Below are 22,405 nucleotides of genomic sequence, written 5' to 3' on the forward strand. Positions count from 1 at the left end.
TAAGAAGATCAGAAGCCCACTTGTTTTACTGCGGTATTTTTTAAGAATAAAGATTTCTCAGTCCCGGAGGCCCAGCGTGCTGCGGATTCCCGCGGTTTGGACTGGGCTGTGAATTAACCGAGCCACGCGAGACTTCCGAGACCCATAGTCGGTTTAAATTCAGATGTGCCCAGATGAAATGGACGCTTCTGTTTCTGCAGCGTCTTCCAGTATTAAAGAATAAAACTGGAAGCGCTTTAGTTAAGTCAAAACGAATAACAGAATTAAAGTGACACCTTCGTGTTATTAGATTTTCTGATCGTGGAGCATTGTAGAGGTTCTACATTTTAACGAAAGATATTAATTTGCACGCTGTAGAGGGCTCCCCAGCCGACTGATTGTTTTCACTGACCCGCTGTCGCATGAACGGATGTTTTCCGTACTACAGCCGTCGAATCACGTTTTCACGTTTAACGACCACGAGCCCTGATCGCGCCGCAGACACCGTCAAGTGCCCTACTGTATGACGAGAGATCGTTGTTTCATTTCTATTTGACTGCTTTCATCACAATAAAAAAAGAAACGCTTGCGGCTGAGCCTTTTCAAAAAGCAGAAGACGCGTTTTATCAGAGCAGCAGGAAGCGACGGCGACCAAGGTCACTTTCAGAACTCTTCTTGGGTTTTTTTTGCTCTAAACCGACCTTCTTCTTTCAGAGGGTTTTATATAGGGCTGCACGTGGCGGACCGCAGGCCAGCAGCAGATTAAAACGACTCGATTCGCCGCCTCGTGCCCTGGGGACGGGTCGCGGGACAGTTCCAGGCTGAGCACGAGCTCGGCCTCCCTCGCCCAGCCCAGTTCTGCAGTTCACTTCTAACTTTTATTTAACATCACTTTATCTCAAAGAAAAAATACTTTCCCTGGTCGATCAATTGGAGCTGCTCACACAGCGGTTAGTCCGCATTGCTGCTGGCAGCGCTGGGGCCCTGGGCTCTGTTCCAGGGGTTCTATCTGTGAGGAGTTGGCATGTTCTCTCTGTGTTTGTATGGCTTTGTGCTCCTCCAGTTTCCTCCCACAGTCCAAAGACATGCTGGTGGGTTAATTGCTTCTGAGAAGACTGGCCCTGGTGTGAGTGAGTGTGTCTGTGTGTGTCCTGTGATGGACTGGTGTCCCGTCCCGGGTGTGTGAGTGTGTGTGTCCTGTGATGGACTGGTGTCCCGTCCCGGGTGTGTGAGTGAGTGTGTCCTGTGATGGACTGGTGTCCCGTCCCGGGTGTGTGAGTGTGTGTGTCCTGTGATGGACTGGTGTCCTGTCCCGGGTGTGTGAGTGTGTGTGTCCTGTGATGGACTGGTGTCCTGTGATGGACTGGTGTCCTGTCCCGGGTGTACCCTGCCTTGCGCCGTTTGCTTGCTGGGATAGACTGCAGTTCCCCCATGGCTCTGATCTGGATAAAGTGGTTAGAACATGGATGGATCACATGTTGACATTCATCTGGACCGTCAGGCTTATCTTTGATAGGGAACAGTGCGGCACTGTGACCCTTTGCATTGATGGAGTTTCTGAAATGCCCACTGGCCAAAATATTAGGAACTAACTACCACAGTGGGGCCCTGCAAGCAGCTCAAACAGGATGTGGCCATTATTCCTCAGCATTCCGAGAAACCCGAAGTCCCTGCCCCATCTCCACAGTTCCAATATGAGGGACTGAACTGCACGTCTGAGCCACTTGCACATTTTTCAGTGGCATTGAGGTTGGGGGCTGTTCTGGGCAGGAAAGGGGTTGAAAGTTCTTCCTACCTGCTCCCAAGCGAATCACGCAAGATCAGAGTCTGCTCTGAGCCTGTCCATTTGAGTAGGGCGAGGTCCTAATAATTTGGCCAGTAGCTGCATAAGCAAAGCAACAATGGGTCTCATGTTACACAAACAGTAACCGGATAGGTGCCTATCAGTACTGCAGAGTGGTGTCAGTCTGTTCAATGAAAGATGCACTTTCCAAAGAAAAGAGCCTTCTCAACAACTGTACTCTTCATCTTTTATTGTGAAAAACAAATTTGCTTTGGATGAAACTGCTGGAAGAAGTGAAAGCTAGTCTGATGTACAGGAAATTATTTATCTTTAACAAATTGGGGAACCATGCAAAAATTTGAAATGGAGTCACAATTTTTACTGTAGAGAATTTAGAAGTGTTAACGTGTCCTAAGATGTGGCTTTTCATCTCCAACAATCTGAAAACTCTTAACAGATGAAGTCCAGGTATTGTACTTTAACCACAGTACTTTAACCACTGGGCCAGCTGTCCTCCGGTTGCAACAGGACTGGACCTGAACCACTGGACCAGCTGTCCTCCTGGTATAACAGGATTGGACCTGAACCACTGGACCAGCTGTCCTCCCGGTGTAACAGGACTGGACCTGAACCACTGGACCAGCTGTCCTCCTGGTGTAACAGGACTGGACCTGAACCACTGGACCAGCTGTCCTCCTGGTGTAACAGGACTGGATATGAACCAGCTTGACCAGCTGGATTCCAATTTTAATAAATTGGTCTCTAAAAATGATAAATAACAGGAATATAAAGATAGAATAAAAATAGCAATATTGTGCTGCGATTTCCTCTAAGATTATAAAATAAGTGTGTAGTAAAATTAATTACAGACCAATTTAATGCAGTTTTGCTTAAAGAACAATTTGATAAATATATACACCATACTTTAGAAATAAAATATTATTCGGCAATAATGAATAAAACAACAGTTAAAAACATTACTGAAAGACTACAACTATTCAACAAATATATTACTATTAGAAAATATTGTGATTTTTTTAAATGTCATGTAACTTTAAAATGTTTTCTGTACTGCATTGAAGTTTCCTGTAACTTCCTTTGGCATTATTTTTTGGCATTATCTAACCTGCTAGAATAGCATTGAACTAATTCCTAGATCCACTCAGTCCAAATGAGTTTTTGAGAAGCCTCTACATTCTCTCAGGATCATGGCTCTGGAGTGTTTGTCCCCCTCCTGGGCAAGAGAGGAGAATGTCCAGAACAGCAGGTTTTAACAAACTCAGGGCTACAGGGAACCAAAAATAATTGCTCCTTGGTCTCTTGCGTCTGCACACGGCTCTGCCTCGTGGACATTCCTATTTGTCCACACGTCTGAGGTCACTGTAGATGTCGTTCCTGACGCCCTGCAGATCCTGTTCAGACACACACAGACGTGAAGTGAGTAAGAAATGAAACAGCACTGAGAATTAGAACTTTAAAACATGCATCTGCAAGCCCATATTCCAGAGAAACACAGACTCGTCTGTTCCTGTCCACGTCTGCGGGACTGAACCGAGCCAGTTACTGTCTTCATGAGTCCGGATTCACAAGGTTCATTGTCCTAAACCGTCAGGACTCGCAGAGCTCACAGACACTGACTGCAAACTCTTTTCAAACGCCTGAGCCCCTCAGGCTTCCCCAGGACCAAGAGCTCTGTGTGAGCTAGGTGCCTTTCATTAAACAGCAATGGACCAAAAAAAAAAAGAATCACATCTGCTTTCAAACCGTTAAAGCAGAGAAAGAGGAACCAGAAGTAGCCTGCATCTGCTGCTGGAAATTTATTCTGGATAAAGAAGCCACGTCTTTGTGTGGTTTAAACCTTCTGATTTCTCTCTCAAAAAAAAAAAACCGCAGCTTGTTAAATTCCACAACTCTAAACTTTCCACGCTGTCAAGCACTGAGGACTTAAAGGGGAACTACAGAACCAGCCTCTGCGATGGTTATTAAATCTCAGGTAACAAAATAAATTAATTGATGATATTGCAAAAGATTTCGAACTAAGCAGAAAACCATGAACTTTGTGAAAGTTCATGCGGATTGAGATGTGAAGTGACCCTTCCTGCTCACTAGTCACTGTGATGACTAACGTCCTGTGATGTACGAGCAGATAAGCACAGGCTGTGGAGCAGATAGTTCACCACAGAAAGGTTCCAGTGTGATCTGCATGCAGCGTTAAGACTGCTTGTTTACAGTGTCACAGGGCCGCTTCACCTCACCGGAAGTCTTATTGCCTCGTTCTGAAACGCAGAATATGGTGCTGTGCATACCGGGAAATAGTCTTTTTCTGTGGTGTGAATTGGAGGTTTTACAAATTACAAGCGTTGAAGCTCCCCATTAAAGGCAGGAGCAAAAAAAACAGTGATTTCCTCCAGTAAAACCTCAGTCTGGTTACAGAACCGTATGCAAGTGGGAGACCTCCTGGCACCCAGAGCTCCAAACTCACCACCTGGAGGACGCAGGCATTGATCCCCCTATCTCTTGCATGCCAAGCAAGCGCTCTACCATTTGAACTAGACCCCAGCGGAAAAACTGAACTCGTAGTACCTGATATGTTGATTCTGCGTCGTCCTTCACTTTTCTACTCGCTGACATTGATATGTTTCCCTTGGTTGCTGCCACAAAGAGAGAGATGGAGGGAGGGAGAGAGATGGGGTTTGGGGGTACAGGGATCAAGCCACACCACAAGAGAACTGTTAGGATACAGGTATAGACAGTCCCCTTATATCCATCTCTATAGCTTTGTAAACACTCTCCCAGAGAATGTTTAGAATATAGGAACAGCAACTAATTTAGTGTGCATTGTGGGAATGAATATTAAGTAGTTTATTATCTACAGCACTACACTAGACAGACCCCCCTGTAACTTCTCTTTACTGCTTGTAACACCTCACCAGTCTGAGAGCTAGCTGGACCACATATTGTTGTGACTTTTGATGCACACTCTTCAGTTTAGGGTGAAATTTAAAAGGATTGTGGATTGTGGATTGTGTGCACAGATATTATACAGTGTATATATATATATGTGAGTGTAAAGGCTACTGTGGATGATTCCTACCTATACTTACATCACCACTGTCTTCTGTGGGATGCAAAGTGCTGTAGAAATGGAAGGAATTATTACTATTAAAGCTGGTCCATACAAATAACGTAACTTTCATGCACTGACCTTGCAGGGCTTCCAGGTGGTTCTTCTTCATGTGAGAGACGAAGCAGAAGACGGAGAGGGCGATGAGGAGGGTGAGGATGATGTCGCCCACGATGATGCCCACGATGGTGCCAGAGGCTAGGTGATAGCACGATTGGCAGTCTGAAATGGAGAAGGAGTGAGGGAGAGAGCGGGAGAGGGGAGAGTCTGTTTTGGCTTCCTGAAGTCACTCAAGCCCTATAAGAAAGCCACGAAGTCTGCTGCTTGATGGTATGTTTCGAGAAGCCTGGAGAGATATTTTATGTTGCTGTTCATGCAGATCCCTGCATAAACAAGGAATCATACCATTTCCTACAAGAAAAGGCTTTTTGGACTGAATGGTGTATTAATTCTTGAATTAATTGATGGACTTTGATAAATGCAAATGTTTCTGAGACCCTTTTAGATATCGTAGTAAGAAACAGCAACATGCAGGAGAAAGAAGAGATGACAGGGGGCAGATACGGAGATACGGAGAAGGACATGCAGAGATGGCAGAGGGAGAGATGTGCCTGGTCATCGTCGGACACAGGTGCTGATAAAGACAAGAAAAATACAATAATATACTCACTTTCTTGTCCAACCACAGGACCTGGAGGAAAAAAAAGAAATAAATACCAGTTAATAAATATGGCTTCAGACTCCCGTCCATCCTTCTCCGGGTGGTGTGGTGGTCGAAAATGAAGCCAGACTATCCTGGAAATGGAAAGGATGAAGTTGGAACATCTGAAAAGAGAGAGAAAGAAAACGAGGAGAAGGAGGGAGAGCATAGAAGACTGTTGGGATCACTAGTAAGGAGTCATTCGGCACTTCTAGCCCGGCGGGCGGTTAGTAGTTAATTGATTCCAGCCAACTATTTCTTGAAAGAAAAACCGGGTTTTGGCTTCAACAACTTTGGTGGACAGCTTGATCCACACTCCTACCACTCTTTGTATAAAGATATGCCTCCTGTTCTCAGTTTTAAATGCACTTCCCAGCCCTTTCCACCTGTGTCCCCTGGCTCAGTTTAAGAGGTTGTCTGGCTTGACTTTGAGGGTTTTGAATACTTGTGTGAGTTATTTAAGACTGTAAAGGCTTAGTTTCTCCAGCCTGTCAGTGTAGGACATTCCTTTTTATCATGAAATGTATCAGTTTCTCTTCTCTGGACATGTTCCAGAGCAGCAGTGTATTTTTATAATGTGCCAACCAAACGTGTACACAGTATCCCTAATCAAGCCTCACTAGTGCTTTATACAATTTAACACAACATCTCCTGTTTTAAAGATGCACGCGATGTGTCAGCTCAAACACCCAGGTGCTTTTCAAAGGCAGCTTCTGTTAGATCAGCGGTTCTCATTGTGTGTTTCTGCTACTCACAGGGGTCTAATTGCATCTCTGCTTCGCTCCAACTAACCAAAAAAGGTCAGAAGAGCAGGCCAGCAGACGATCTGGCAGCGGAAGAGCATGAGCTACAGGGGAGCACTTTGGGGTATCTCGAACACATCAGCTCGCCCAGCGGTACCCAGGACTCATCTGCAATTCGCTTCAAACCTGCGACTTTGATGCCCGTTTCTGTCTGTGGGCAGTACATAAATGGCCGTGCAAGAATTGTTTCTGGTACTGGAGGGCGCCCAGCTCAGCGGTCTTTTTATATGCGTGGCAAAGCGCGAGTCTGAGACATCATGCCCACTGACAATGGCCTTGGTCTGCGGGCTCTGCTGGGCTTCCTTCCTGAGATTGCACAGGTTGCACAAGAGTGCAGAAACTGGGCCCACCATCAGAAGGACACTGACGTTAATTAACAACACGCCCTGCTAACACAGGGCACAGTCCTGGACCCTGCTGTCAGAGGCAAAACCTATAAGAGAATATCAAAAAGAGAGAGGAAAAAATAAAGTTGTCCTCCATAGCTGGTGGGATAAAAAAAGATTTGGGAAAGGGGGAGGATTCATTAAGGCTCCCCAAAAATGAATTCTGCAGTCTCTTCCTACCCCTGCACCCCACCCCAACCCCCAGGCCTCCTGTGCCTTTGGGGAGCTCCGGAGCAGCCTATCCCAGGGGTGCTCATGGGCCGGGCGAAGAGTTTTCACTGGGCTGGGCGTGAGGGCGAGGGGACCCCGCTCGGCTCCGCTGTCGCCTCACGATCCAGTTTCTCAGCCTCAGCTTTCGCCCAGTCCGCTGTCGCCATGCCTGCGAGCAGCAGCGGGGTTTTTCTGACACAGGAAATCGTGCTTCTCTCGCCGCTCTGCAGAGAAGTGCCATTGAGACACAAGTTCAGATCTTCAGGATCCTGCTGGTCTTATTGCTTCTGCGGCAGTTTGAAAGTCAATGTCATGCCAGGCAAAAGCTGCCGGATGGGTTAGGCAATTGCGGTTGAACGGCGCCGAGCTCAGGGACACAGGACTGCGAAACTGTTCGCGGTTTTGCTGCACCTGCCACCCGAAGTGAAACAGTATTGTAATATTTCCTCTAGTCAGGAGATGAAAATCAGGCCACGGTCCTAGTTCCCCATTTCTGAAACAGGAATGCTGTTGCCTGAAGCCTCTTGCATGTGCTCTCTCAGTGTGTGTACAAGCACCCAAACAGATTTCACCGGCCCCTTTCAATACCGAACCTCGTCCACTCTAGACTTTCCTGTCAGCACTTATACACATTTCTGGGGGATTGTGACTAAAATCCTTTACGTGTACATCTCTCACAATTCACAACCATATTCAGCTTTTCCCCATCTTCCATATTTTTCAGCTTGCTCCGCCTTATCTATGGGATATAGCCGACAGATTTCACCTTGCCTGGGGTGAACGGAAACTTTCACAGGAGGAACAAACGATCTCCAATAAAACATAACTTTATGGAGAAAATAGAAACAGTACCTACAGAATTAGACACCAACAACACACACATAATAAAGGTGCAGTAGATAATTAGAATCTGTATAAAAGGTCATTTAACACTTAGTGATTTTCTGTATACTCCCTTTTTGGTATGATGTGTTTCTGTTTCTTCTTGTTTGTAGGTGTCAGAAAAGGAATATTGTAAACATCAACATCACTACAGTCCACTATTTCACAACAGCATCACGCGACGCAGAGCCTTGAGCTGAAACAGGAGGCCAGACTCGTCAGGCGGAGAGACTTACCCAGCAGCCCAGCCAGGGGGGTGAGGACACAGAGCCATCCGCGGCCCATCGTGGACGGGTCAGCACCGGTCCGGCCCAGAGCAGAGGAGAGGGGTGGGTTCTGAGCTGGGCGCTGCGCTGTCCGCTGGGCTGCGAGAGGGACTGGCCGGCCCCAGGCTCTGTGACAGAGTGCCAGGAACCCCTCCTGCTCAGGGCTGTGACATCACAGCGTGACCACTGTACTCACACCCGCCCCCACACACACACAGCCGACTCGCTGCTCTGTCTCTCTCTCTCACACACACACTCATGCTGTCCTGCTGCTTCTGCTTCTGCTTCATCTTCCAACTGGACGCCGCTTTTCTCATGTTCGGCCTATATCCCTGTAACCAGCTGCTCTCCCCTGTAGAAGAGTGTCGATCGTCACAATACCCAGAGTCAGTGCGCTGTTACTGGCAGGAGAATTGACAAGGGGGGTGTGTGGGGTCTTCAGAGACTCACCAGCGTTACTAACGGGTGTTTGCCATGTGCTCCTGTTGTTTCAGGCCTGATCTTCAGTTTAGTCAAGAGCCACAAAGTCCCAGGGGTTACAATGGGCATGCAGAAGAAATGGAGAAGGATACCAGCCCACAGGAAGCTGGAGGTGCACTCTGAAGGCGTCCCTTTAGAAAATGAGGCTGTGTTAAAAGCCAGGCGAAGATGACGGTCAATAATGAGAGCTGCGCTGGGCAGCCATGGAGAGTACAAATAAGGAACTGTGCACTTTACTCTTGCGCCGTCCCTGCCAGAGGGGGCCTGGAAAGAAAACCGAAAGAACAAGAAAACACAGACAGCACACTTGTAGACATGTTGGGTTGTGTTTGTTAGCTGGAGCAAGTCTCGCACACCCACATCCCGAGTCAAGGCCGATAGACAGCCTGGGAAGCAGTAACTGGCCAAGCTCCACAGCGCCCTCCTGTGGACTGGAGCGAATCTGGCCTAAACCAGCTGTCTAAACCAGTTTAACAGCTTCTCCCAGCTCTTCAGGTGCTGCTGCGTTTCCAAAGCTCTGGAAGACGCTGATCGTGAATTGATCATTACTTGACTGATCGATACGAATATGAAAGGAATGAACATTACCAGGGTTAGGAGGTGCACAAACAGGAGCTGTGGATGCCACAAGTGCAACCTCGTCTCATGAAATGAAAGTGAATGAAGATGTAATGTGCAGAGTATGCGCTACGCCTCTGTGTCCGGAGATAAGGCCAGAACCCACCTATCAGGATGGCCATCGAGACCTGTTCTTGTTGTCAAGGTGACTGCCCCGTGCGCAGGACATTTATTTAGGTCGCTGCAGCTGTGGTTAAGCGTTGCCACGGCTACCAGATGCACCGCGAGAGGGTTTCCGTCCAGAAGAATGGCCCAGGTGCGAGCTGCCTCCCTGCAGAAACCACAGTCCGCAGAGGCTGCTCAGGACTGGGGTTAACCCTTCGTGCACCAGCACGGCGGCCGCTGAGGGCCCCCAAAGATACCCCACAAGACACCCCAAACCAAGTCAACACACAGCCTGCTCCAGGGCAGAGTCTTAGCACATGCACATCCATCTTAACTGTTGGATTGGTCCTCCTAATCAGTTAATGAAGGAAATAAAGAGGCTGTTGCTACAAAACTTTGCAAAGTAGGGGATTAAATACCCGTCTCTGTCTTCTGGTGTTTGAACTTTTCTTCCTCTTTGATGACTGATCTCTTATCCGTACTCTTGCTCTCTAGATGCATCTGTCTAACCTACACCTTGGACAATCCTGAGTGGCGTCTGTAACCAGCCGAAGACCTGGGCAGCTCTGAAGAGCTGTAATCACTCGTGCAGCCAGTAAGTCTAACACGTCTAACAAGTGGAGAGCCGACTGTGTGTTACTATGGTTTGCGCAGTTCTAGAAAGGGTGACAAAATCACAGTCTTTGAGGTGCACGCACAGTGCTTCTCTTAGAGAAGGGTCACAGTTGGCTCTGGTTCAGATGTGCTCACTCAGGAGCACTAGGGGGTGTTGTTTTGCTGCAGTATGATCAATCTGCATGTGGTGGCTCCAGAGAACATTACTAAGATCATAAGACTTAAAAAAAAATCTAAATTATTATTTAGAAAGCTGCATGAAATTATATTTATGGAGGATTTTCTGTGGGCAGAAAAGCACTGCTCAGACCATTGGGCCTGGAGATCTGTAGGTTTCCTTCAGCCCATGCTGTTACCTGTAAATACCTAATTGAACTTAAATTATTATATGATTTGCTTAATACTGTTTAGTCAGATGTAGGGAAGAAAATTCTGAATGAGCTAATCAAACCTTAAGGAGAAACTGCATAAAGATCTTTGTGCATAATCTGTTGGATAAAATGCACTGTAATTATTATTATTGGTGAGCACTAAGTGCAGAAAACAAATCTGCAAGCAGATCACAGACGCTAAATAACACTAGTGACTAACAGCCCAGGAAGCTTCAGTGTCAAACCTGAATGCCTCATATTACTGGGGTCCTGGGTTCAATTCCAGACCCGGGGTTCTGTCTGTGTGGAGTCTGTATGTTCTCCCTGGGTTCACATGGGTTTACTCTGGGTGCTCCAGTTTCCTCCCACAGTCCAGAGGCATTCTGGTGGGTTAAATGGCTTCTGTGAAAACTTGCCCTGGTGTATCTGTATGTGTCTGTGGCTGTGTGTGTCCTGTGATGGACAGGCGTCCTGTCCAGGGTGTCCCCTGCCTTGTGCTGTTCCTCGCTGGGTTAGACTCCAGCTCCCTTGTGACTCTGTACTGGATGAAGTGGTTAGAGAATGGATGGACCCCTAGCAGCAGAACGGAGAAGACTGACCTGCAGAAGTATGCTCAGCGCTGAATGACCCCCTGCTGGCTTTGAGCCGTCCGTCTTCATGTCTGAACGAGCGATCAGTGGGCGACCGGGAGCCTCAGGAAACTGAGCAGTGGAGGGGCCTGTTCAACAGCCTCCTCAGCCCGGCAGCCAGGGTAGAGGAGGTAAATGTCACCCAGCCTGCCCGAAATGAGTCACTAACGCAGAGACCGCAGAGCGTGGTTTTTATTTCCATGGCTTATCAGCTCGATCGCCAGCACTGCTAGCATCCCTGATACAAACACAGAGGAGTGCTTCTGTCCCCCAGTTTCACAATGGAGAAACAACAGGCAGAACGCAGAACTGCTCTTTTTATTCCCACACACTCTCGCCTTTATCAGGAAGACATCGGACAGCATCTTTAAAAAAGGTCACTTTTTTGTGACCCTGCTGATTACATGGTTGTGACCCCTCTCCTAAAGTTCTTTGAAACGTTAATTGGCCTCTAGGAAAACTGGCCCTGCTGTCAGTCTCTGTGTGTCCTGTGATGGACTGGCCCTGGTGTGAGTGTGTGTCTGTGTGTGTGTCCCCTGTGACAGACTGGCCCTGGTGTGAGTGAGTGTGTGTCCTTGTCTGTGTGTCCTGTAAAACTCTGCACAGGTTCCAAATTAGTGACTGTTTAGCTCAATTAAGGATTCAGTTACATAAAGAGCCAACTCAATTACAGAGGCAGCCATGTCACCCTGCAACGCACAACTGACAACCCCCTGAAGCCCAGGAGAGAGACTCCTGGGAAAGCTGAGGCTCCTGCTGCTGGAAGACGTGTTAGTGGGACCAGCAGGGGGCGCTCACCCTGCAGTCTGTGTGGGTCCTAATGCCCTGGTATAGTGACGGGGACACTAGACTGTAAAAAGGCACGGTCTTTTGGTCAGTGTAAGCAATTATTATAATTATTATTATTAAAGAGTGGGTTTGGAATGAAAAAAAGCAGATCTGGGGTGTCACCTAAGTTGGGAACCCCTATTCTAATCCACATGTGGAGAGCGCAGAACCACCAAGCTCTCAACCAACATCAAAAGATAGACACAGAATCGTACCTCCAAAACATATCACCTTTTTTTATTTCAACAACAAAAATATAAAAATATTGGATATATAGGCACACAATACATCCCAGTGCACATAAATATTAAAAGTAGAATTTGAATTAAGTACACATTTGCTGAAAAATAAAATAAAAGCTAATTAAAATTAATTAAAGATAATTAATAAAAAAACATATTTGCAGTTATATAATGTCAAAAGATTCATCTGGAAAAAAGCATCCAGATCTTCCCTCCCAAAAACCAGGCTCTTGAGACAGATGATTGCTTTTTTCTGTACTGTAGCAGTTTGTTCTCTAAGCGATTTGGAAGGAGACACCAACACCAGTTTGATCTCCAGACTGGGAGACCATTCAAGCAGCAGTGTGGAGGAGTGGCTAGGGCTTTGTGGCACTGGGGTTGTGGGTTTGAATCCCAGCTAGGTGACACAGCTGGTGTCCATGTAGGCACGGTGCTTCATACAGATTGCAGCAGTGAAATACACAACTGTTTCAGGGGAAGAAGGCTTCGGTGTTGTCAGTTTTAATGCCTTAATGAGGTCAGGAGGTTTATATGAGGCAGCTGGGGAACTAAATTCACAGAACCTGATTTTTGGGAGATCCTGGATATCTTAAAGCGTGGGAATGAGGAGCTCTGCGTACCTACTGTATGGACACTGTGCGGTGCAGAGGAGAGAAAGATCCGGGTCACGCCTCTTATAAAGTGAAACCATACAGAATGCCTGTAGTTGCAGCTAGCTGTGTTTGTTTGTGAAAGTACTTGTGAAAGTAGATTATACACAAACGTGGATTTTTCAATATATGTCTGTCCTGTTTCTTCCGTCATTTTTATTTAGTAAACAAAATCCAAGGTGGTCCAAAATCAAGCAGGCTTCTGCTTGAGAACCGATTAGAACCGAATTGGCTGTATTTACTGATGAACTGATTTTGAACAGAATCTTCAGGTTGGAAAACCTGACCCTTGTGCCACTGCAGGGTCACTCCAATGTAGCTGAATGGGAGTCTGGTGCTGGGAGCTGGACGCCAAGTCAGTGTCAGTGTGGAGGGCTGGACAGAGGTTGCGATGACCAGCTGGCGATACAGGCTGTCAGGCCTTGACATTCGCCCTGACATTCATGTAGACCTTGTCCGCTGTCAGAAAACACAGACGTTGTGTTGGCGTTAGTCAGTGCTAGGTTAACAGTCTTGCGCTATTGTAATTGGTTGGACATTGAAGAGATTGGTTAATTCCCTCCTCACTATCAAGACAGTTGCCTCCAAGACTGGACTCCCAGGTACATTCTTGGAAGAGCTCACACAGAACCAAAACCTGCCATCACACTTTAAAGGGCTTCAGTCCAATTTCCTTGGGTAGACTGAAGTTAAAATCTCATTTGTTCATCAATATCAATATGCATATCTTCTCAAACAACTGTTCCTTCACATAATTTACACTCTGTTGAAGCTGCTAGGTGTGCTTAATTCCGGAGAAGGAATTCTGCACTCCATGTTTTCAATTCCAGGTTTAGGAATTCCATGTCCAGTATTGTTAGGGATTCCCAGTCTGTTGAAACTTGTAATTTGGAAACACATGACTATTCTTTAGCTCACTTAATGAACTAATTCTAAGTTCTAAAGGTGTCATGAAAAACACAAACTAATCACACCAGGGCTGAGCAGGTTCTGGTCCAGCTCGGCCTCAAGGAAAACAAATCAGCCTGTTGTTGCCTTAACTGGGCCAACTCAAGGACGAGTGGGAGACCTGGAAAGCTTGCAGACACAGATCAGACACCCCGGGGGTCATGAGTTTGTCTTTACTTGTCACTGTTGTCCTAATGTGAAGAGCTCTTTGAGTTAAGTAAATCTGAAAGGCGCTATATAACTCCAATGCCGCGGCCTCTCGCTGCAGTACCTTGCTCACGCTTGTGTCTCTTCCGACTGGCGCAGTAATAGACGGAGATGACGATGAGGACGGTCAGCACCACGTCGCCTGCTATGATGCCCACCATGGTGCCTGGTTCAATCTTATAGCAGTGCCCGCAGTCTGGAGAGCAGAGAGAGAGGGAGAAGGAAAGGGCTTTCTTTAGGAAAGTTTAGAAACATCCAGAGTCAGCAAGAGAAGTTTGCAAACTCCTCCTAAAAAGATGACAGTTGAGGCCAGATTATCAGGAGGGCTCGAATTTCTGAAACATACAGATGAAGCCAGACCCCTGGATGACTTTAAACTCCTTAGGGAAAGAAAGATATGATGGCACACCTGGAAGGTTTGAGGAGCTGCTTGCAGGACCAAGGAGATGAGGCATTACTCTACCCATCATTCTCTACATTCCATGTTCTAGTAATCTGGGATAACAAAGGCAAACCTCTCTCGTGAGGCCAGGTTTCTGTTTCACTGAATCTGTGCCTAGTTTGTTGTGTGGGGCGGGGGATCTCTCAGACTGACTGGAGATGAAACTGGGCCAATGTCTGACCTTTGAGCTGGAGGTGTTAGGGAAAGTCCTCGCTGGCTTGGTGCTGGGCTTTCTGGTACGGCCTGTGATTTAGAAGAACCCTTAGGATCGAGAGTGCCGTCTGGTCTTAACACAGAACTCTAGTCTGAGAGAGATGAAATCCACTCGTCCTCCGATTCCCTGTATCAAGCTCTTATATATTACCCTCTGTGAGAACAGTTACAAACAATAGGACTGTTCTGGCCTGTTTGGAAGTCAGTAGCTGATTTTTCCCAGGACTTTTTCCAGCCATTTTGTGAGAGAAGCCAGGGTATGAGCTTCAACAACATGGCTGGGGCATTTGTTCCTGACTCCCACCACCCTCTGTGTAAAGGGGTTCCGACTGTCCTGATTGGAGGACCTCATCCAGTTGTGTCAGGAGAGAAGCCAGAGTATCAGCTCACCAAGTAGCTCATTAATTTGGGGGCTTAAAAGAACAAAAAAAAATGAAAACACGCACCTACTTTCCCATAATCCTCAGATGCTTGTCGGGGAACAGAAAGAAGGGGAGAGAAAGAGAAAAACATAATGGTTAATCACAACTTCTTGACAGAAGCAAAACTATTCCTATATTTCAAGGGAGACTTTTCGATCTGTTTCCATACAGGGATGCGAAGTAGAAAGCAAGCTTGGGCACATTCGGAAGATTTCTTCACAAGGGGTTGTGGGAGTTGGGATCCCACTGCCTAGCCATGTGGTTGAAGACGACTCCACCGGATCGTTCAAGAAACCCCTTGGTGGAATTCTGGGATCACTAAGCTGCAGGAGACTGAACAAGCGAGATGAACCCAGTTCCCTGCTCACGGCTGTTACTGATCTTGTGCTCTTCTGCTCTGAAACAGGGCTGGGACATCACAGGCTGTTTCCAGGCAATCTCTGCCTCAGCCAAATGACTCCTCTTTCCAGTCTGTAACGTGACAATGTGCAGCAGCCTGCAGGGACTGAAGCAGACGGTTGTGCCGAAGGTTTGAAGATGCATTATGGGTACTGGCCTCTGGACCACATCTTCTTCTTGGTGTGAGAAACACTCAGGGATCCGAGGCGCTCGAGGAGGGTAAGAAAATCGTTTAAACCTCACGGTTTCCTGCTTGCGCGTGTGGGAGGCTAGCTGTAGCGACTGCGGTATTAATCCATTGCTGGGACGTGCTCATCCCGTAGTTCACACAGAGCAATCTGCTTAAAAACAAGCGCACACTGATGTGAAAAACAGGCTCCCAAATCTGTACACTCCCTGACCCTGGCAATCGACCCATCCCTGTGGTCAACCAGGTGCCGCGCTTTGTGGGCGCTGGGCAGTCCAGCAGGGGTCATAGGTCATGCCTTATCTCACCGCTGTATAATGACTGAATAAAATTAAAACTACCTCATACTAAAGGAGGTTTCTAAACAGTTTATTAAGTTGTGTGGCCAGAGCTCCAGAGGCCTATATAGATGGTTATAGGGTCACGTTCTCAAGCTGTCATGCTGTGGGGCCGGGGATTCTACCCCCGACTCCCCGGTTCAGCCTCTCGTGAAGACGGATATCGGTCCTGAGGGTCCCCCTGCTCCAGGGGGGAGCCACACAGAGGAAACAGGACTGATGATGAGGGTCAAGTGTGGACCGCACCCCTGCATTAAATCATCTGCACGGAAGAAATACCCCAAACCAAGTGAAGGTCAGTCAGCCAGATCATTTCAGCCAATTGTGTCCACAATAACAACATAACATAACAATAACACAATAGCAATTTCTTCCCTAAAGGACTGGTGTAAATTCATCAATTGTCCTTCTAAACTGACACCTCAGGGGTGACCTCTGGATCTCTGCTGGACTGGCCAATGCCTGGATCAGACGTTCAAAGATATTTTTTCCTTGTGTTGCATTTGTCCCAGGCTTTTTCTTCCTTGTCTCGCTCTGTTTTCTGGGCCAGAACATGGACATGGGTGAAATATTCTAATTCCTCATGCGAAAATGTCACCACGGATTACGGAAACGCTGACGCATTTCGAAACTGCTCTCTTGAGCCCGGCTGGCTGCACCGAAGTGGAGAGATCTGGAGGCAATGCACAGTGGGAAACCGTTTTTTGCGCCTCTGTGCCGTGTGCACAAATTTCCTGTGTTAGGGAGATGCTGTGCAGCAGTGGTGGGGGGCGGGGGGTCTCTGTTGTCGCTCAAGCTGCAGGGTGCAGAGAATTGCACACACACACACGTATCTCAGCCCACCCCAATCTCCAACAGTTACACTGCCACCAGCACCAAACACCACACAACACCCTGCGTCTAAGCACCACAGCCTGCAGGAATTAAACCAGCATTCAAGTCCTCGACAAATCACCCCATTTCCCAGCAATCAACTAACACTTCATAATTTCTCATTCCCAGAAGAGCCGGAGCCTATCCCAGCAAGCAACAGGTGCAAGGCGGGATGCCAGTCTGTCACAGGACACACACAGACACACACGCATTCACACCAGGGCCAGTTTGTTTCCAGAAGCTAATCAACCTACCAGGGAGGACATGCAAACTCCACCCAGATAGTACCCAGGGCCTCAGTGCTACAAGGCAGTAATGCTGACCACAGTGCCACCATTTTGCCCTTCCTTAAACTCATCTTTGCACAAAAGGTCCAACTTTAAAAAAATCATATATGTCAGGAACCTTTGGAAAGAAAACCTATCTCCCTTCAGGGCTGTTTCTCTGAAATCCAACCCAGTCGTTACCAGGTCTGGCATCACAATATCCTGTGTCTGTTACATGACCATACTGTTGTTATTATTTTATCCTTACATAATGAAGAACAATTTTTCATTGCTTTTTGTATCGTATACCCACTCTATTTGGGAGGGGGGACTGGGATTGTTTAAGACTCAGCCAATGACTTGTAGCCATAAAGGAAGGGAGTGAGGACCTGCAGATACACCCCTCACACACCCACCCGATATTCCTCTCTTGTGGCCCAGTGAGCCCCACAGTGCCCTGTGGCAGAGCTGGCCCCTGCTGCAGGAGGAGAGCGTCTCTCATCTCTCTCTGCAGCACTCCCAGCCTGACAATTACCCCAACATCCGACAGCCCCATCTGATCAGTGCCTGACAGTGCAGCAGGAGAGAGAGGGAAGCTGGTCAGGAGAGCAGAAGTGACCGCAGGTGCAGGTGCAGTTTGGTGGGAAGGCTGAGCAGCTGCAAAGCAACAAGGTCATGAAAGCAACCTGCTGCCAGAGGCTTTGAGTCACTCGCGCCCCCCAGACAGGAAACCACTCGGAGTGTCAGGGGTGGTGGTGGGAGGGGCTGTGACACAGGACTGGAACCTCTCTCCTCTCTCTCGCTGTGCATTTTCACACTTACCACACAGGCACACGGGCAGGAGAGCGAGGAGCAGCCACAGGGCTCTGTCTTTCATTTCCGGCGTCAGTCAGTCAGCCAGCCCACCTGTCAAAACAAACAGCCGCTTACAGATTCCCCCACACGGGACAGCAGAAGAGAAACCCAGCCGACGCCAGGAGCTACACGCCGCGCTCCCCTTCCACAGCACTCCGATCCGCTCCGAGTTTTACCTAGAGTGAACACAAAAACAAAAAGCCTTTTATCTCATTTACCTTGAAGTAAAATAGGAATATGTCAGGGTTGAAAGTGGCCTGCAAAATAGGATTTAGGCGTTGTGTTGATCTCTATCTTTGAGGGGTGGGGGTGTGATCTGAAACTAAACCAACATCCACTGGGCCTGGGACCCCAGAGGTTTCTCCCACTGGGGTGTTTTCCTCTCCTCAGTGCCCACACAGTCCACTGGTGCTGTACAGTATTGTCAGCTGCTGCATAATTCCGTGAAGAACGTTGTGGTAAACCGTTTGTGTGAAAGGTCCTGTGGCAACTCAAGACTGATTCGTTGATTGATTGATTGATTGATTTCAACAAATTTCGATTATTGTGGGCAACTCCAGGCCTGTTCTTCAAGATTAGGTCACCTTCACAGAACAGGATGTGGATCTATTCTGTAGAATATTTAAAAGACACCACGATTTGTTTGGGACTCTCAGTCGCCCAGTCGTTGTAGATGATTGTTTCTTGTGTAAATGGTGTCAAGGACATCCTGCTGTTGCTCCCGAACTGTTCTGAGTGACGGTTTGTGCCAGCAACCCTGTCTCCAGATGCACCACCCTGAGTGCTGACACTGCACTGAGACTCATCTGCCACTGGAGGGTGCTATGGTTTCTGCTACACACTGAATAAAAGGAAGGAAATGCATTTTCAGTGGCACAAAGTCCCCCCCTGCACATACATCACAATTCCAAATAAAAGTGGGAACCGAAATCTCCACCAGTTCCTCAAATATGAACATTGCGAAATCTGTGTTCCTTAAACCCACATCCTTGTTGTTTCACGTTAAGAACTGCATGAATTTCCCCAGACACATCCCTGCAAGCCTCCTTTAATCAGGTAAGTCTAATTCTCCTTTGTAATGATGGCGCACATGAGCAAGATTGTAACAGCAGCATCTCACCACCAGCAAACTGAACCTGTAGCCCTCTGGTCTCCGGTTCAAAGTCCTGACTCCTTCTGATGTGTAAAAGGGACGAAGGAATTGCAATCCTAGTGTGCAGTGGTGAGGTAACCAGGGCTGCCGACTCTCAGCTCCTGGATTCTGGAATTTGTTCTAGCCTTGGGCACATTCTGGGTGGAGTTTGCATGCTCTCATTACAGTCCAAAGACTGTGTGTGTGAGAGAATGAGAGTGTGGCCTGTGATAGAATGCTGTCCAAGATAAAGTATTTACTGGATATTTATCCAGATTGGGCTCTGGATCACCACCTGCCTGCATTGGACTATACAGCTAATTATATCATTTCATTAACCATTTAATGCATAAATGGTTTGATTGATAGATTGATTATTCATTGCTGTTCCAATTATCAAAAACTTCAGGACTCAGCACAAATAAATAAAAAACTGCTTCTGAAAAGAGGAGAAAGAAATTAACCCCCGGTACACTGTCTGCCTGGGTTTGCAACAGAAAAAAGGTGATTAAACAGCAGTCAGAGTGACTCACAATACAGCATCTCAAAGCTGGGCTCTGACTGAAACAGAGAAACTGAAGCATGCCAGGGAAATACAAGTGGCGAACCCACATTTAGGCAATTACAGGCTTTTCTCCATCGAATTTCCGTGTGCCGTGACCCTACTTAGGATGGGCTCTGTTACTGGAGTACTCAACCCAGTGCTACGGGTGATGAACTCCTGCGCTTTCAAACAAACATCTCAGACAACCTCTGCCTGTTTACATGCCTGTTAAAAGCCACAGTCTGGTAATGAGCCTGCCCACATCTAGAAACCCGTCATCATTCATGAATTGTTCCACTGACCCACTCAAACATATGAGTAATACTCTCACAGCCTATAAGAAGGTTGCTTTGTGCTGAATTCATTGGATGCCAAGCAGCACAGATGGACAGATTGAGAATGTGTGGACATGTTTATACACCCCAGCCAGAATACTGGAATATTCTCCCTCCACCACTGAACATTGTCAGGGGCCTCGCTGGAAGCCACACTAACAGTGCAGGTTGGGCCCTTTTCCATCCGTCTGTTTTCTGACTGCTTCACCAAACTCAGGGTCACAGGGGAGCTGGAGCCTATCCCAGCAAGCAACGGGCACAAGGCGGGGTACACCCTGGGCAGGACACCAGTCCATCCCTGGACACACACACACACAATCACACCAGGGCCAGTTTTCCCAGAAGCCAGTCAACCCACCAGCATGTCTTAGGAATGCAGGAAGAAACCGGAGCATCTGGAGGAAACTCACACAAACATGGGGAGAACATGCAAACTCCACGCAGACAGCACCCCAGATCTGGAAGTGAAGCCAGGGTCCCAGCACTGCGCGGCAGCAATGCTGACCACTGCAACACTGAGCCGACCTGGAAATTTCCCCATCTTATCCCATGTTCCTAGCGGGACTCTCAGCTTGCAGGAGAGCCCATGAAGAGGGGGGGCTGACTGCATGTAGCACCAGGTCCCACCAGGACTGTCCTGGCCAGGGGGGGCCACACAGGTCTGGGTCAGCTCTTCGCAGACACAGTGGCTTCCAGTGTTCCTAATAATCTGGCCAGAGTGCAACACAGCGTGGCTTGTAAAATAAATATCCCATGTAGACAAGCCTGGAGATCTTACCAGCACCTCAACAGACAGGGTTATGTTTTTTCCCCCGACACATGAAGACTATTAAAAACACACTCTATTCCCAGACTCCTGTTGTCCTATTGCGCTGTGATCTCTCAGGATTTGAAACCAATCGACCAAGGCCACTGAAACCCCACGCCCAGTGACCAGCCAGGTGGTGCAATCAACGAACAAGACATCGCTCCTGTTCTCTCGAAGGAAGAGGGGTTCTCCTATCCTTTCCATGTGTTTAACAGGTTAGTCAGACGAGAAGACCTGCTCCTCTACCGCGACGGCCCGCGGACAGGAACGACCCGGGGGCAGTGCCGCGCTCCAGGGTCCGACAGCATCGTGCCGCTCGTGTCCTCGGCTCGCGGGGCAACAGACGCCACCTGTGCGACTGGTGGATTCAAACTGGAGCGCAAACAGCGTGCGATTCGAGAGCAGCGCTGCGGGCTCATCTTCTTGTGCAATTCGGCCGCTCCCCACCTGCGCCACCGCGGAGCAGCTCGGCACCGTGCTCCCGGGCAGCACTCACACCGATTAAAACCCAGGGACGAGCATCGCAGTCCTGCTCCAGCGCCGCGGCGTGTTTATCACCGGCCAAGCGATATCAGCGCCAGTCGGCTGCTTTAGAACAGGCGCTGCGGGAGTGGAGGGGGGGGACAGGGAGATGAAGAAGATGAAGAAGGAAAGTCAAACGTCCTTACCTCAGGAACGCGCGAACCCTTGGACCTGTCCCGAAGACCTGCGCTGCCCGACTGACTAACCCGCTGCCTCCCTCCTCGCCTTTAGCGCGTTGTCAGTGACGTCATCCTCCTCGACCCCCCCCCTCCAGAAGGCGCCCACCCAGAGAGCGCTCCGCTATTGCCGGAGCACAAGGGCGCTGCGAGGCGTATTTGACAGAAAGAACAAGGTCTTCTTGTCGCGCAAAAAGATTTCACTTTTTCACTGTTTTGGAACGGTGATGATAACGGCGCCGTTGCAGCCGGTTCCCCGCTCTCGCCAGACTCGAGCTCAGCAGCTCACCTGTCTCGGGGGGTCGTGGAAAGGGAACTCAGAGGGAGGAGGGGCGCTTTTCAAACCGCTCTCCTCGAGCCGGTCCGCCTCCAGCAGCGCCGCAGTGATCTTTAATCGACACGGACGTGTCTCGCCAGTGAAAGAGCGAAGGGATGGCATCTCGGGCGCGAGCAACAGACCGTTTTAACGAGACGTCTCCGGCCTGTTCCGCCTGGACTGGAAACCGACACGTAAACTGGGTCTTAGTCCGGGATCTCTAAAGCTAGTTTTGGATAGAACTAAAAACGCAACGACATCGACGTGTTTCGTGTTTCACTTATAGAGCGCCTGCAAGAGCGTTTCGGCATCCCGAGGCGCTTTACAAGGCGTCCTCGGCGAGAGAGGAGAGAGCTCACGACGAGCCGCAGCGGACTGAGTGCTCGGTGACTGCAGAGCTACGCGGAACGTAATCTCAACAGGCAATCTAGGTGGACGTTGTGATAAATTGTTGTTGTGCGCAGTTAACTAGGAAAGCGAATGGACCTCTTTAGTTTGCCTGCAGAACCGGTCCAGTTCGGACAGCAGGCGGCCTTCGCTACGTTTACGAAATACAATAGTATAGTTAACAGCGTTCTGCTGACAGAAACATACCAGCAATTAGCATTCACTAACACCTCTCAGGCGGCTATAAAAAGACAAAGGCAGTTGAGCCCGATTCAGACTTTCCATCCCCAGCAGGGCGACAGCAGCTCTCTGGTACTCTGCCACCTCTCCGAATTCAAGAGATACCATTTCCTCCGACTGCGCA

General features: G+C 48.3%; 2 protein-coding genes and 1 long non-coding RNA gene across 6 annotated transcripts; 1 reads left to right on the forward strand and 2 right to left on the reverse strand.

Moving 5' to 3' along the window:
- Positions 1-1,997: 1,997 nt before the first annotated feature.
- Positions 1,998-8,326, reverse strand: tyrobp (transmembrane immune signaling adaptor TYROBP). Its single transcript, XM_088620895.1, has 5 exons — positions 8,104-8,326; positions 5,557-5,577; positions 4,968-5,108; positions 4,346-4,413; positions 1,998-3,174 (listed from the first exon to the last, which is right to left on the reverse strand). The coding sequence occupies exons 1-5, from the start codon at positions 8,150-8,152 to the stop codon at positions 3,118-3,120; spliced, it is 336 nt and encodes a 111-aa protein (XP_088477021.1). The 5' UTR covers positions 8,153-8,326; the 3' UTR covers positions 1,998-3,117.
- On the forward strand, positions 5,580-7,177 carry LOC148640399 (uncharacterized). The gene is made up of 2 exons (XR_015930613.1): positions 5,580-5,776; positions 6,344-7,177. It is a non-coding gene; the product is annotated as an uncharacterized LOC148640399 (long non-coding RNA).
- A 3,669-nt stretch (positions 8,327-11,995) lies between the features above and the next one.
- On the reverse strand, positions 11,996-22,405 carry hcst (hematopoietic cell signal transducer). 4 transcript variants are annotated; one of them, XM_088620905.1, is made up of 5 exons: positions 22,249-22,405; positions 17,789-17,872; positions 14,928-14,951; positions 13,891-14,022; positions 11,996-13,130 (listed from the first exon to the last, which is right to left on the reverse strand). In XM_088620905.1, exons 2-5 carry the CDS (start codon positions 17,841-17,843, stop codon positions 13,087-13,089), a joined length of 255 nt encoding a protein of 84 aa, XP_088477031.1. In that variant the 5' UTR covers positions 17,844-17,872; positions 22,249-22,405; the 3' UTR covers positions 11,996-13,086. The 4 variants fall into 4 exon arrangements, with proteins under 4 accessions (XP_088477031.1, XP_088477029.1, XP_088477030.1 ...); XM_088620903.1 differs by having other exon boundaries at positions 17,789-17,997; positions 22,249-22,398; XM_088620904.1 differs by lacking the exon at positions 22,249-22,405 and adding an exon at positions 21,309-22,004.

Source organism: Lepisosteus platostomus, chromosome 26 (assembly GCF_059453375.1).
Source record: "Lepisosteus platostomus isolate fLepPlt1 chromosome 26, fLepPlt1.hap1, whole genome shotgun sequence".
In the NCBI taxonomy this organism is placed as follows: domain Eukaryota; kingdom Metazoa; phylum Chordata; class Actinopteri; order Semionotiformes; family Lepisosteidae; genus Lepisosteus; species Lepisosteus platostomus.

Coding starts and splice junctions, on each gene's coding strand:
- tyrobp (XM_088620895.1), bottom strand. CDS start 8,152: ATGGGCCGCGGATGGCTCTGTGTCCTCACCCCCCTGGCTGGGCTGCTG. Junction 5,578..8,103: donor CCCCCTGGCTGGGCTGCTGG/GTAAGTCTCTCC, acceptor TTTTTCCTCCAG/GTCCTGTGGTTGGACAAGAA. Junction 4,414..4,967: donor CCACCTGGAAGCCCTGCAAG/GTCAGTGCATGA, acceptor TCTTTGTGGCAG/CAACCAAGGGAAACATATCA.
- hcst (XM_088620905.1), bottom strand. CDS start 17,843: ATGAAAGACAGAGCCCTGTGGCTGCTCCTCGCTCTCCTGCCCGTGTGC. Junction 14,952..17,788: donor CCTGCCCGTGTGCCTGTGTG/GTAAGTGTGAAA, acceptor TTCCCCGACAAG/CATCTGAGGATTATGGGAAA. Junction 13,131..13,890: donor GAGACACAAGCGTGAGCAAG/GTACTGCAGCGA, acceptor GTTTTCTGACAG/CGGACAAGGTCTACATGAAT.